General features: G+C 40.3%; 1 protein-coding gene across 1 annotated transcript; it reads left to right on the top strand.

The window, feature by feature from the left end:
* Positions 1-5,035: 5,035 nt before the first annotated feature.
* aqp3b (aquaporin 3b) lies at positions 5,036-9,421 on the top strand. The gene is made up of 6 exons (XM_024382177.2): positions 5,036-5,227; positions 7,083-7,209; positions 7,944-8,081; positions 8,304-8,422; positions 8,589-8,806; positions 8,911-9,421. Exons 1-6 carry the CDS (start codon positions 5,120-5,122, stop codon positions 9,101-9,103), a joined length of 903 nt encoding a protein of 300 aa, XP_024237945.1. The 5' UTR covers positions 5,036-5,119; the 3' UTR covers positions 9,104-9,421.
* The last annotated feature ends 5,569 nt before the right edge of the window (positions 9,422-14,990 follow it).

Below are 14,990 nucleotides of genomic sequence, written 5' to 3'. Positions count from 1 at the left end.
ACTAATCTAAAGTATTTTCCCAAAAGTGATTTTAATTGTTCTCCAATGAAATACTTGGACACAAAAGTTTGGCAACATCCCCCCTTTCCCATCCTAAGTATCCTCCCTCTTACTGTATGACTTAACTTGGGAAATGTGTCTGTGTGTTTGTGCGTGCATGCCTGGGTGTGAGTATGTGTACAGTAAGAATGACACAAACAAAAGGCTATGAACTTCCCTCTAAAAGGGGCGGGGTGCTACTTCCTTAGGCAGGACAAAACCCCTCTGATCCTGCCCCCTTAACACTTTTGTGTTCTTTCAGTGGAGGTGACAAAGGTAGGTCTCCTCTGATTCCAGGACAGAGACATAGCCTCAGGATATCAGTTACAACCTGTTCTCTCAGGCTTAGAGCCCACTGTAGATCCTACTGTATAGCTGCAACACAATAAGCCAGACATGGAGAATGGTTAGGGCCATGAGTTTCCCTAACCATACAGCCTGACCAGGAAAAACTCTTGAGTCCTAGTTATATGCTTAAAGCCTCATAACCTTTGCCCAGAGTTTTTTCTAGTCAAGTCACATGGTCAGGAAAAACTCCTGGCCCTAGTAATGGTGTTAAAGAGCCACTTTGTTAGCCATGAGTTAGAGAATGGTCCAGTCGACCACATACAGAGCAAAGAGTAATAACTCTGACCAGGCACTCTGGTACTGTTCCATTCCTAGCCAAACTGGGAAATCCCAGAAAGTGGTCTGACTTGACTCCAGTACAGCATTTCCCTGAGTTCTGGAGAATTGGTTTAAGCTAAACTGATAATCATTGCAGCCAGGAAAAAAAAGCTAATTAGATTGAACTGATAAAAAAATGCACCGGGCCCTTTATATGTTGTTGGGAGAATTCTGCAGTTTTTAATATTGTTTTTTTTTGCCAAGCTGTTTAAGTGATATAATTTCCAAGTCAGTAATGCTATTGTGTATGGTAATTATACAATATACTCTCCCGTCCATATGTATTTGGACAGTGAAGCAAACATTTACTCCAGCATTTTGGATTGGATTTTCATATGTGGCAGTACAGAATGTCACAATTTATTTGAGGGTATTTTCATATACAGTGCACTTGGAAAGTATTCAGACCCCTTGACTTTTTCCACATTCTGTTACGTTATAGCCTTATTCTAATGGATGATTTTTTTTTTTGCCCCTCATCAATCAATTTCAAGTCTCATAGAAAAGGGTCTGAATACTTATGCAAATAAGGTACTTCTGTTTTGTTTTTTTATTACACTTGCAGAAAAATTAAAACTTATTTTGCTTTGTCATTATGGGGTATTGATGAGGATTTAAAAAAAATCCATTTTAGAATAAGGGTGTAAACGTAACAAAATGTGGAAAAAGTCAAGGGGTCTGATTACTTTCCGAATGCCCTGTATTTCTGTTTACCATTTAGAAATTAAAGCAAATGATGTATCTATGTATCTATTCCCTCCATTTGAATAAGTCATAAGTATTTGGGCAAATTTAGTTATAGTATATTAAAGTGGTCAAAAGTTTAGTATTTGGTCCCATATTCCTAGCATGCATATATCAAACTTGTGATTCTAGAAACTCGTTGGATGCATTTTCAGTTTTTTAAAATTGTTTTTGTTTTCTGCAATAGGAACTGAATGGTGAATGATGAGTGGGGTAATTTTCTTTCTAAGTGAATAGATAAGATGTTTCTGAACACATTTAAATAAATCCTGATAATGCCATGATTCTGAAACAATTATGAATGAATCATAAATAAGGATAAGTGAGAAGGCTACAACAAAATAAACTAACCTCTCCCCATTGCAATAACAGGGGAGATTAGCAATTTTTTTTTGGGGGGGGGGGTGTACAGGTGTAGGATGTCAATTTGATCAATCTGTTCTTTCTAAGAATTTTCCTGTGTCGCTGGAAATGCAGATGAGATTGGTGATTTACATAAATTCACTGAAAACCCACACTAACACACGTTATATTAATATTCATTTGGCCTAATTTTGGCCAGATAATAGCCTAACCACCGATCAAGAAACATTATGGACTAAATGTCAAATTAAGTTCTTACACCTGTATGATCTTTGTGCCTCTGTACAGAGGCTCACTTATCATTCTTCACGATTCATCCCTAATAATCCATAATCATGGTAGTATCCACATTAATGGAGAAGTGTTCAGAAACATCTTCCCTTCTTACTTTCGATAAAAGTGACTCCAATATGACATTTGTCAGACGTTCTTATCCATAGCAATTTACAGGAACAATTAGGGTTAAGTGACTTGCTCAAGACAACATCGACAGATTTTTTACCTTTTCGTCTTGGGGCTGCTGCCCTATGTAGATAGACATGAAATACTGGTCACTTTAATAATGGAACACTGGTCACTTTCATCATGTGTACATACTGGTTTACTCATTTTATATGCATAAAACAGTATTCTATTCAAGGCAATTCTATTCAACTATTGCTGTACATATACTATTCTATCCCACGTATTCTACAGATACACTACATGTTGTATCCACATACATTCCATAATGTCTATACATCCCGTCACATACACTGAACAAAAATAAAAGCGCAACATGTAAAGTGTTGGTCCCATGTTTCATGAGCTGAAATGAAAGATCCCAGAAATGTTCCACATGCACAAAACAGTTATTTCTCTGAATTTTGTGCACAGATCTGTTTACTTCCTTGTTAGTGTGCATTTCTCCTTTGCCAAGATAATCCATTCACCTGACAGGTGTGGCATATCAGGAAGATTATTCAACTTCTTCAGGCTAGGGTGTATTTTTCTCAATTTCCGCCTGACTGACGTGCCCAAAGTAAACTGCCTGTTGCTCAGGCCCTGATGCCAGGATATGCATATAATTGGTACCATTGGAAAGAAAACACTCTGAACTTTGTAGAAATATTAAAATAATGTAGGAGACTATAACACAATAGATGTGGTAGGAGAAAATCGAAAGAAAAACCAACCAACATTTTTATTTTTTTGCGTGCCCATGCTTTTCCAATGGAACATATAGGGAAAAAATAAATCTAGCTCCCAGTATGCAATTCATATGGCTTCTACTGGGTATCAGTAGTCTTTGTTCAAGGTTTCAGGCTTGTTTCTTCCAAAACGAGTAAGAAATATGACTTTTACCACAGGGACACAGACTTGGAAATTCGTGTATGCGCGCGCGACGAAGAGGACACGCACCTGCTAATATAATTTTCCTATTAAACATACTTTCTGTATGAAATATTATAATTTAATTACATTTTAGGGTATCTGAGGTTTATATAGAAACGTATTTTGACTTGTTTTAACAAAATTTAGCAGTAGCTTTTTGGATTCCTTTCTCTGCATGTTGAACGAGTGGATTACTCAAATTGATGGTGCCAACTGAACAGACCTTTTGGGATATAAAGAAGGATTTTATCTAACAAAACGACACTACATGTTGTAGCCGGGACCCTTTGGATGACAAATCAGAGGAAGATTTTCAAAAAGAAGTGAATATTTAATCGCTATTTGTGAATTTATGAAACCTGTGTCGGTGGAATTTTTTTTTGAGGTGGGGCGCTGTCCTCAAACAATCGCATGGCATGCTTTCGCTGTAAAGCCTACTGTAAACCGGACAGTGCAGTTTGATAATTTTTATGATTATTTATTTTAATTGCGCGCCCTCCAGTTACCTCAGACATTGTCCTGTTAGTGGGTCACCTAGCCTTTTTTTAAGCAGCATGAACATTACACAGGTGCACCTTGTGCTGGGGACAATAAAAGGCCACTCTAAAATGTGCAGTTTTGTCACACAACACAATGCCACAGATGTCTGAATTTTTGAGGGAGTGTGCAATTGGCATGCCGACCGCAGGAATGTCCACCAGAGAATTGAATGTTAATTTCTCTACCATACAATGTCGTTTTAGAAAATTTGGCAGTACGTCCAACCGGCCTCACAACCTCAGAGCACATCTATGGTGTCATGTGGGCGAGCGGTTTGCTGATGTTAACGTTGTGAACAGAGTGCACCATGGTTTTGGTAAAGTTATGGTTTGGACAGGAATAAGCTACGGACAATGAACACAATTGCATTTTATCGATGGCAATTTGAATGCACAGAGATACCGTGACAAGATCCTGAGGCCCATTGTCGTGCCATTTATCCGCCGCCATCACCTCATGTTTGAGCATGAAAATGCACGGCTCCATGTCGCAAGGATCTGTACACAATTCCTGGAAGCTGAAAATGTTCCAGTCCTTCCACGGCCTGTATACTCACCAGGCATGTCACCCATTGAGCATGTTTGGGCAGTAATGGATCGATGTGTCGTAACCATACCCCTACCTTTATTTATGACAACAGACGCTCATCTGTATTCTCAGTCATGTGAAATCCATAGATTAGGGCCTAAATGAATTTATTTCAATTGAATGATTTCCTTCTATGAACTGTAACTCAGTAAAATCTTAGAAATTATTGCATGTTGCGTATATATTTTTGTTCATTATTTATTTATACTCCAGACTCTGACATTGCTCATCCTAATATTTATATATTTCCTAATTCCAAAAATGTTTATTTTAGATTTGTGTGTATTGTTTTGTATTGTTAGATATTAATGCACTGTTGGAGCTAGGAACATTCCGCTACATTCGCAACAACATCTGCTAAATAAGGGAATTTAAGTACCCTGCGTAAAACTGTTTGTGTGATTTAGGGTGAACACATGGAGTAGAGATTGAACCAACTACCTGCTGTGCCGTAAAGGTGCAGACCTCTTTGTAGAGGCTGTAGTTTTGCTTGCATACAAGGAGGCGACAAGTTTGACTTAAGTTTCAAAACACCAAGTAGTAGTAGTTGTAGTACTAATCCATCTGAATTCAAGTGAGGAAAAGGTATTAAAAAAAACAGGGGAGGTAAGAAGATATGGGTGGAGATGTGGAGGTAGGCGTTCAGAATCAAGGAGAGACATGTTTTAAAAAAATCTCAACGAGGGAGGGATCCCTCTCTGAGTGCTTAAAGAGTCGACACACGGTCCTCCTTGACACACATTCCAAGTCAGCCCCACATCTCCGCAACTGACCCTGTTTTCACTGGACGACCCACAGCTGCATCATGGGAAAACAGAAGGCGCTTATGGACAAGCTCGCAAGGACCTTTCAGGTCCGTCACATGCTGCTACGCCAGGCTCTGGCAGAGTGCCTGGGAACCCTGATACTGGTGGTGAGTAGAGACTGTTTTACATTACTACAATAGTATTACCTATGTATGTAAAACCCTATTAAAGTGAGTGGGTGAATGTGAATTGGAAACACAGTACCATACTATTATTATCTATCGCTTGTCGGTATGAAAAGAATGTCTTCAAAAATATGGATGAAGCATGTAATTAAGCAAAGTGATGGTTAAGCATCTAATATTCTCTGATGACTTAATTGCTTGTTTTCTCATTCATTTCACATGGAACTTTTGTGGAATTTCATCTTAATCTAAATGTGTTGTTTAAAGCAGTGCTTTGAGCTTGGGTGTGAATGTAAAAGGATAGCTCTTCCCACATTGTTAGCATTGGCTATACAAGCAGAACTGACACTGTGAATTCTATTATCAGCTTGTTAATATTATTTTATTATCACATTTTAATTAACCTCTCAAGTCTACCTGAAAAACCTACACTGAAAATAAACATCCTTTCCTTTAAATTGATACATTTAAAGAACTTCAAATTGTTTTCTACGTAGCAAGGTAATTTATTCTGAGGAAAAGAGAGATTATCACATAATTGTTCATGCTTCCTTGGAGATATTACATTCCATATTTACATGAATTCACTTAATCTCACACAAATGGATTAAACTGTTAAATTATCTATAATTAATTCATGAACATTTTCACCTGAATACCTGCTTTAGGAAAAACTCAAAACCTAACCTTCAAGACAAATCTACGGAATAGAATAGAACCTTGCCCACTAAGGTGAAAAAGTCATCCACGTAGGTAAGGCCCTGGCATCCCTGTTGGTATTCCGCTAAATCCAAATAAAACACACATGAGGTTAACACACAAACAGCTACCTGGGGTCAGCTGTTTCCAATATTTACCCCCATACAGAACAATAACAGTAGCTGGAGGGAAGATACAAACTGAGAGGGGGCGGTTTTGCCATCTGGTATTTTTCTTGCCTGATCCACTGTTTGGCCACACTACTGAGTGAAGACTTATGCCTCCCTGGCAAACATAACTCCCTTGGCCCGGACTGCCTGAAGGCAGGTCTTCTCTGCTCTAAGGAAGGCTCCACAGGTAGATTTTATAGATAGGATACTCTATAGGCAGCATAACCCACCCACCACAACACACTGTTGATTAAATGCATATAGAAAGATGATATATTTCCAAGGAAACTCAGCATATATATGTATGTTTCTGTATGATCCACCGTGCTGCTTTGTTGAAAAAACGTCCACCACCAGAACCCCTGGGCTCCGTAGCCCACCCTTATCAACACACACATGGCCTCTCGGGTCATTGGAAGCTACACCTCAGTGAAGATCAGTAGGCAAAATGGCCACAACTTGCATGGCACAGCAAGCGGATACTCAGGTCAAGCTGTTAAAGGCATTGATCGTCTTGGGTGACCTGAGCTAAGTCCAAAAAAAGTCCAAAAAACATATTTGAAATGGTACTAGACCACCGCTCGACCACAGGCATTTTTTGGATCCTGAGTGCACAAAGAACTCAGACAAAAGCTGATTGAAAAACTATTTTGGCCTGACAACAAGTTGACTAAAGCAGAAACAGACTGGACTGGTACAGGCAATTCTCCATCCATCCTCCATTCTCACAGATCTACACATACAGGCAGTCTACACAGATAGCTACAGACTGTCAGTCTGTATGTGATATGCATGCCATAGTAATCTTGTTGATGACCCTTATATATACTGTATTTAGGGGATTTGTATAATGTTAAAACATGTATTCAACAAGACATAACACAACAACAACACTACAATGTTCACGTGGGTTTGGTTACCCATGCACAGTGTTTCTCCTTTAACCTCTCTCTCTCCCTTCTCTGTAGATGTTTGGCTGTGGTGCGGTGGCCCAGCTGGTGCTAAGTGGTGGCTCCCATGGAATGTTCCTCACCGTCAACTTTGCCTTTGGCTTCGCTGCTACACTGGGCATCCTGGTCAGCGGACAGATCTCAGGTGAGGGGGGCGTTACTGTCTGAGAGTAGTGAGTCTATTGGGAGTCATCGGTTGCCTATTGTGACAGACACTTTATACCTAAGGTAAACTGACACTAATATAAAGTGCAATATTTACCCTTGTCGATGTTTTTTTTTTTTAGGTAAAACAGTCAGAGAGAGAAAGAGAGAGAGAAAGGGTGAGAGAGCGAGAGAGAGAAAGCGCAGTAGAAAACAGTAGACATCAGAGAAGCTCACAGAGACAAGTACGATGCTGGCTTGCCCCTTGAATTTTAAAGCCATTGGGTCCATGATTGAAAGGAAAGTGTGAAATCGCAAATTGCGTTATTACTTTATTTACTATACAAGGATTCATCTGTCAATGCAAAGGAACATAGATTTCCACAGTTCACTTGTGCCCACATTTTTCAATGCCTAATACACATGGCAGCCTTGAAAATAAAATGAATCTCTCCAATTTACTGTCACAGAGACCTCCCGTCCTAACAGGCATTTACTGAGTCTACCTACTATTGCGGCAGATAGTCCTTTTTTTCCCTCAGAGAAAAGATTTTAAGAGAATCATCTTTGGTCTTGATAGGCTCTGGTTGTTTTCCCTAAATAATTTTCTCTCACTCAGAGACTTGATTTTAAGAGAGATGGTCTTGGGTGTTTTTTACTCAGAGAAAATTGAATAGAATAGAATGAAATTGACAAATGGAAATTCACCATTTTCCAAATGGTTCTTTGTCACAGGAGGCCACCTGAACCCAACGGTGACCTTCGCCCTCTGTCTATTGGGGAGAGAACCTTGGAGGAAATTCCCTGTGTTTTTCTTGTTCCAGACTATAGGGGCCTTCCTGGGAGCTGGGATCATATTTGGCATGTATTTTGGTTAGTAGGATTCTGATCATTTATATTTTCAGAAATGTACAAACAGCAACAATAGTTTTTCCAGTGGCCATATTTCACCGAAAACATTCTCAAGACTGTCAAAGTTTAGACTGTCTGAAAATAACTGTTATTTTCTCCCTAAGGGAGTTTCAAGGTTCTACAGCTACTGTAGATGATACCACACACACTGTGATCTCTTATATCTTGCCGTGGTTTCTCCAGATGCGTTGTGGGACTACGGCCAAGGAACACTGATCGTTGTGGGGGAGAATGCCACTGCTGGGATCTTTGCCACATATCCCTCCAAACATCTCACTCTGGTTAATGGATTCTTTGACCAGGTACATTCACGCTATTAGTATACTATAGTATATTAGTATTCCGTATTAGGACAGCCTCAGAATCATAAGTAGTTATATGGAATATTATCCTGTATAAAACCGTTGTACATAACAACATGCACATTCCTGCAACAACCATGTAAAACTGAGCTTGGCTGTGTTACAGATTATAGGCACAGCAGCTCTGATCGTGTGTATCCTGGCCATCGTGGACCCCTACAACAACCCCATCCCCCGGGGCCTGGAGGCTTTCACGGTGGGGTTTGTGGTGCTGGTCATCGGCCTGTCAATGGGCTTCAACTCGGGCTACGCTGTCAACCCTGCCAGGGACCTGGGCCCACGCATCTTTACTGCCCTGGCTGGCTGGGGTGGTGAGGTCTTCACGTGAGTTTTGGATTTTTCTCCTGTTTTTCTTTTTCTGTGTAATAGCTCTGCTTTCCCTGTTCTCCATAAACATACAACCTTGTCTCTGTCTTGGTCTCCCACAGGGCTAGTGCCTACTGGTTCTTTGTGCCAATCTTTGCCCCCTTCATTGGTGCAGTGTTGGGGGTGATGGTGTACCAGCTGATGGTAGGGTACCATGTGGAGGGAGAAGCACGAGAGAAGAAGGAAGAGGAGGAGAAGGAGGAGCAAGATGAAAGGCTCAAATTGTCCAGCCTAACTACCAAGGACAGTGCATGAGTTCATGAATATTCTTACCGTGACCCATTTTAAACACTCTTTATGTAAATAATATATATGTGTGTGTAGTACACTCTTAGAAAAAATGGTTTCAAAAAAGTTATTTGACTGTCCCCATAGGATAACCCTTTTGGGTTCCATGTAGAACCCTCTGCGGAAAAGGTTCTACATGGAACCCAAAAGGGTTCTTCCAAAGGTTCTCCTATGGGGACAACAACTTTATTTTCTAAGAGTGTATCTTTTTATAGATTTTATATCTTGCCTTGATTACAAACACATTTCCTCATGGGTATTATTAAAGTATAACTTCTCAATCAATCAATCATTCATCATTTCCCACCAGGCTCAACCTCGGGAGACAGTAAGGATCGAAACAGTTTGTCAACTGTACACACACACTGTAGCTGCAGCTTCAGTATGTCCGTCACTTTCAACATCAGAAACTCCTTCAAATCTAGAAAATAACAAAACAAAAACAGTCTTTCTTTATGCCACCTTGCTGACAAAACTGCTATAGTGATGCTTTGGCACAGATAAACAGGAAAACAAAAAGCTCAATGCTGAAGAAGTATCACCTCACATACATTTGAAATGTGGTGCTTTGTTGAATTTGTGTCAGGATCCAAGAGATTACACTGCATCTAGATTTTACTAAATTTTGCCCTTACAGTAAGGATTCTGGTTCTACTGAATTTGCCATGCTATAAACATAGAACTATAATCTAAACTATCCTTATATTTACATGTATATTTTACACATTCATTTTACACATATAGCTCAGACACTGCCACTAACCAAGCAATAGAGTCTGTTGTACACACACTAACATTATAGGGGCGCTGCAGCATTACCAATATGATCCTATCCATTTAAAATGTGAGTGAGATCTTTCAAAGAGCTATGTTGAACAGTTTACTGAAATGACAACAAAAAAAAGATGACTGAAATCAATATAACTTTGGAACGCTTTATGATACACTGTGAGAAAAAGAACTAACATGATTGACTGCTTCAGGTAAACCTTCAATAGCCTGATTTAAAAAGGTCAACGTGTTCGTGGTAAATGTCAAACAAACAAACTAAATATTTGTTTACCTCTAAATACAGTTCCAAAACCTTGAATTGTTTGCCTCTTTACATTAGCTAGTACCAAATTCTGGGTAACCTACTTGAACACAGCAGTGATATTTCTATATTGTAACCACAGCCTATGCCATATGACACTGTCATGTCGATTGGTTTTCAACACATATCAGGGATAAGTCCGCTGTGGCCTGCTAGCATGATTTGCTGATAGAGTGTGAAAAGAGGGTAAAAGAGGATATGGTGGATAAGATGCAGGCAGGTGAACTGTAGGACTATATTTCAAGCTTGTCTTGAGGGTCAAGAGGAGTTCCTCTGATCTGTTCTTTATTAAAGAGCTCTACTGCCTAGTGCCTGCCTGCTTACTCTACTATCGTTGGCTCACATTAACAGAGTGGTTAAGGGAAGACACACAAGATTAATATTTCACAGTTATTCTCATAAGAAACCAAGCATTGGCCAACAGTATAACAAATAATGCTCTTAAAAACCTCTCTGGGGTAGGTGGGACGCTTGCGTCCCACATGGCCAATAGCCAGGGAAATTCAAATACATTTCTATAAAAATCTAACTTTCATTAAATTACACATGCAGGATAGCAAATTAAAGCTACACTCGTTGTGAATCCAGCCAACATATCAGATTTCAAAAAAGCTTTTCGGCGAAAGGATAAGATGCTATCATCTGATGATAGCACAACAGTAAACAATGAGAGTAGCATATTTCAACTCTGCAGGCACGACACAAAACGCAGAAATAAAATATAAATCATGCCTTACCTTTGACGAGCTTCTTTTGTTGGCACTCCTACATGTCCCATAAACAATGATCTGTGTTCAATACAGGAGTAAAACAAACTGACGCTGGTTATGCGCATCTATCAAAAGGTACACATGAAGTGACGTTCTGAGCTATGGTACTTCTTCATTACGCAAAGGAAAAATCTCAACCAATTTCTACAAACTGGTGACATCCAGTGGAAGCGGTAGGAACTGCAGGAAAGACAGTGACTTAAAAAAAAAAAATCTGAATGGTTTGTCCTCGGGGGTTTCACCTGCTAAATATTTATCCGTTATTTTACCAGGTAAGTGGACTGAGAACACATTCTCATTTGCAGCGACGACCTGGGGAATAGTTACAGGGGAGAGGAGGGGGATTGATGAGCCAATTGTAAACTGGGGATTATTAGGTGATGGTTTGAGGGGCAGATTGGGAATTTAGCCAGGACACCACTACTCTTACAGTAAGTGCCATGGGATCTTTAATGACCTCAGAGAGTCAGGACACCTGCTTAACATCCCATCCAAAAGACAGCACCCTATACACAGCGCAGTGTCCTCAATCACTGCCCTGGGGGAATAGACCAGGGGAAAGAGTGCCTCCTTATGTCCCTCCAACACCACTTCCAGCAGCATCTGGTCTCCCATCCAGGAACTGACCAGGACAAACCCTGCTTAGCTTCAGAAGCAAGCCACCAGTGGTATGCAGGGTGGTATGCTGCTGTTGTGGTAAGTTCTGTTATACACACAGACATGATTCAAACAGTTTTATAAACTTCAGAGTGTTTTCTATCCAATACTAATAATAATATGCATATATCAGGATCTGGGACAGAGCAGGAGGCAGTTCAGTTTGGGCACGCTATTTATCCAAAAGTGAAAATGCTGCCCCCGACCCCAAACAGGTTCATCTGTTACTAGATCTGTTCAAGTTCTGTTCATTCCTTCAATATGAAACAGCAGTGGAAGCTGGCAGACAGAAAATACCTAAAGTGTTAAAATATGTGGTCATTTTCTAAGCTGAGGATATGGTGTTCTCCTAAGGTGTTGCATAAGAGAGAAAAAACAAATCAACAGACATCATGAAGAAAAAATCCAATAAATCAGAGAATAAACACTAACGCACAGCAGAGTTTTCTGAGACTGTTTGTCAACAGTACACACATACACACACATACAAACACACACATTGACAAACACTGTAGCTGCAGCTTCAGTATGTGTGTCACTTTCAACATCAGAAATTCCTTCAAATCTAGAAAATAACAAAACTTCCTTTATGCTGCCTTGTTGACAAAATGCTATAGCGATGCTTTGGCACAGATAAACAGGAAAACAAAATGCTCAAAGCTGAAGAAGTATCACCTCTCACGCATTTCAAATGTGGTGCTTTGTTGAATTTGTGACAGCATCCAAGAGACGATAGGACACCTAGATAAAGCCATCAAAGGAAGTTGAGCACCAGTACACAGTTGGACTATTTTTACTATGATTTGCCCTAATAGTTAAGATTCTATACTGAACAAAAATATAAACGCAACATGTAAAGTGTTCGTCCCATGTTTGATGAGCTGAAATAAAAGATCCCCGTAATTTTCCATATGCACAAAAAGCTTATTCCTCTCAAATTTTGTGCATACACGTTTTTGCATTCCTGTTAGTGAGCCTTTTTCCTTTGACAAGATAATTCATAAACCTGACAAGTGTGGCATATCAATAAACTGAATGATCATTACACAGGTGCACCTTGTGCTGGGGACAATAAAAGGCCCATCTAAAATGTGCAGTTTTGTCACACAACACAATGCAACATATGTCACAAGTTTTGAGGAAGAGTGCAATTGGCATGCCAACTGCAGGAATGTCAACCACAGTGGTTGCCAGAGATTTGAATGCTAATTTCTCTACTATATGCTGCCTCCAACACCGTTTTATTACGTCCAACCGGCCTCACAACCGCAGACCACGTGTAACCATGCCAGCCCAGGTCCTCCACATTCAGATTCTTCACCTGCGGGATCATCTGAAACTAGCCAACCAAACAGCTGATGAAACTGTGGGTTTCCACAACTAAATAATTTCTGCACAAACTGTCAGAAACAGTCTCAGGGAAGCTCATCTGCGTGCTCGTCATCCTCACCAGGGTCTTGACCTGACTGCAGTTCGGGGTAGGAACGGACTTCAGTGGGCAAATGTTTACCTCCGATGACCACTGGCACGCTGGAAAGTGTACTTTTCACGGATCAATCCCAGGTTCAACTGTACCAGGCAGATGCATGGCTTTGTGTGGGCAAGCGGTTTGCTGATGTCAACATTGTGAACAGAGTGCCCAAAGCTGATGGTGGGGTTATGGTATGGGAAAGAATAAGCTATGGACAATGAACACAATTGCATTTTATTGATGGCAATTTGAATGCACAGAGATAACGTGAAGAGATCCTGAGGCCCATTGTCATGCCATTCATCCGCCGCCAATCAACTCACGGTAGAGCATGACAATGCACAGCCCCATGTCGCAAGGATCTATACACAATTCCTGGAAGCTGAAAATGTCCCAGTTCTTCCATGGCCTGCATACTCACCAGACATGTCACCCATTGAGCATGTATGGGATGCTCTCGATCGACATGTACGACAGTGTGTTTCAGTTCCCGCCAATATCCAGAAACTTTGCACAGCCATCGAAGAGGAGTGGGACAATATTCCACAGGCCACAATCAACGGCCTGATCAACTCTATGTGAAGGAGATGTGTTGCGCTGCATGAGACAAATGGTGGTCACACCTGATACTAACTGGTTTTCTGATCCACACACGCCCCTATCTTTTTATTAAGGTATATGTGACCAACATATGCATATCTGTATTCCCAGTCACGTGAAATCCATAGATTAGGGCCTAATGAACTGTAACTCAATAAAATCTTTGAAATTGTTGCATGTTGCCTTTATATTTCTGTTCAGTATAGTTCTACTGAATTCTATGAACAAAGAACTATAATCTAAACTATCCTAATATCTACAAGTATGTTTTACACATTCATTTCACACATACAGTGCCTTCAGAAACTATTCAGATGTCTTGAATTTTTCCACATTTTGTTACGTTACAGCCTTATTCTAAAATGGATTCAATTTTTTTTTTACTCATCAATTTACACAAAATACCCGATGTGACGAAAAAATAAAAATGGTTATAGAAATTTTAGCAAATTTATGAAAAATAAAAAACAGATATACCTTATTTACATAAGAATTCAGACCTTTTGCTATGAGACTCAAAATTGAGCTCAGGTGCATCCTGCTTCCATTGACCATCCTTGTGATGTATCTACGACTTGATTGATACAACTTGAGTCCATCTGTGGTAAATTCAATTGATTGGACATGATTTGGAAAGGCACACACCTGTCTATACAAGGTCCCACAGTTGACAGTGCATGTCAGAGCAAAAACCAAGCCACAAGGTCGAAAGAATTGTCCGTAGAGCCCCGAAACAGAATTGTGTCAAGGTAAAGATCTGGGGAAGGGTACCAAAAAATGTCTGCAACACTGAAGGTCCCCAAGAACACAGTGGCCTCCATTATTCTTAAATCATTATTCTTAAATGGAAGCTGATCGCAAGAACCTGGTGGTCACTCTAACGGAGCTCTAGAGTTCTTCTGTGGAGATGGGAGAACCTTCCAGAAGGACAACTATCTCTGCAGCACTCCACCAATCAGGCCTTTATGGTAGAGTGGCCAGACGGAAGCCACTCCTCAGTAAACGGCACACGATAGCCCGCTTGGAGTTTGCCAAAAAGGCACCTAAAGACTCTCAGATCATAAGAAACAAGATTCTCTGGTCTGATGAAACCAAGATTGATCTCTTTGGCCTGAATGCCAAGCGTCACATCTGGAGGAAACCTGGTACCATCCCTATGGTGAAGCATGGTGGTGGCAGCATGCTGTGGGGGTGTTTTTCAGCAGAAAGGACTGGGAGACTAGTCAGGATCGAGGAAAAGATGAACGGAACAAAGTACAGAGA

The sequence above is a fragment of the Oncorhynchus tshawytscha genome, linkage group LG20 (genome assembly GCF_018296145.1).
Source record: "Oncorhynchus tshawytscha isolate Ot180627B linkage group LG20, Otsh_v2.0, whole genome shotgun sequence".
In the NCBI taxonomy this organism is placed as follows: domain Eukaryota; kingdom Metazoa; phylum Chordata; class Actinopteri; order Salmoniformes; family Salmonidae; genus Oncorhynchus; species Oncorhynchus tshawytscha.
Note: the sequence above shows the minus strand (reverse complement) of the source record. Positions and strands in the feature narration are given on the sequence as shown.

Excerpts from the sequence above, each read along its gene's own strand:
- aqp3b (XM_024382177.2), top strand. The coding sequence starts at position 5,120 with ATGGGAAAACAGAAGGCGCTTATGGACAAGCTCGCAAGGACCTTTCAG. Across the intron at positions 5,228-7,082 it reads TGGGAACCCTGATACTGGTG|ATGTTTGGCTGTGGTGCGGT; the intron begins GTGAGTAGAGAC and ends CCTTCTCTGTAG. Across the intron at positions 8,807-8,910 it reads TGGGGTGGTGAGGTCTTCAC|GGCTAGTGCCTACTGGTTCT; the intron begins GTGAGTTTTGGA and ends GGTCTCCCACAG.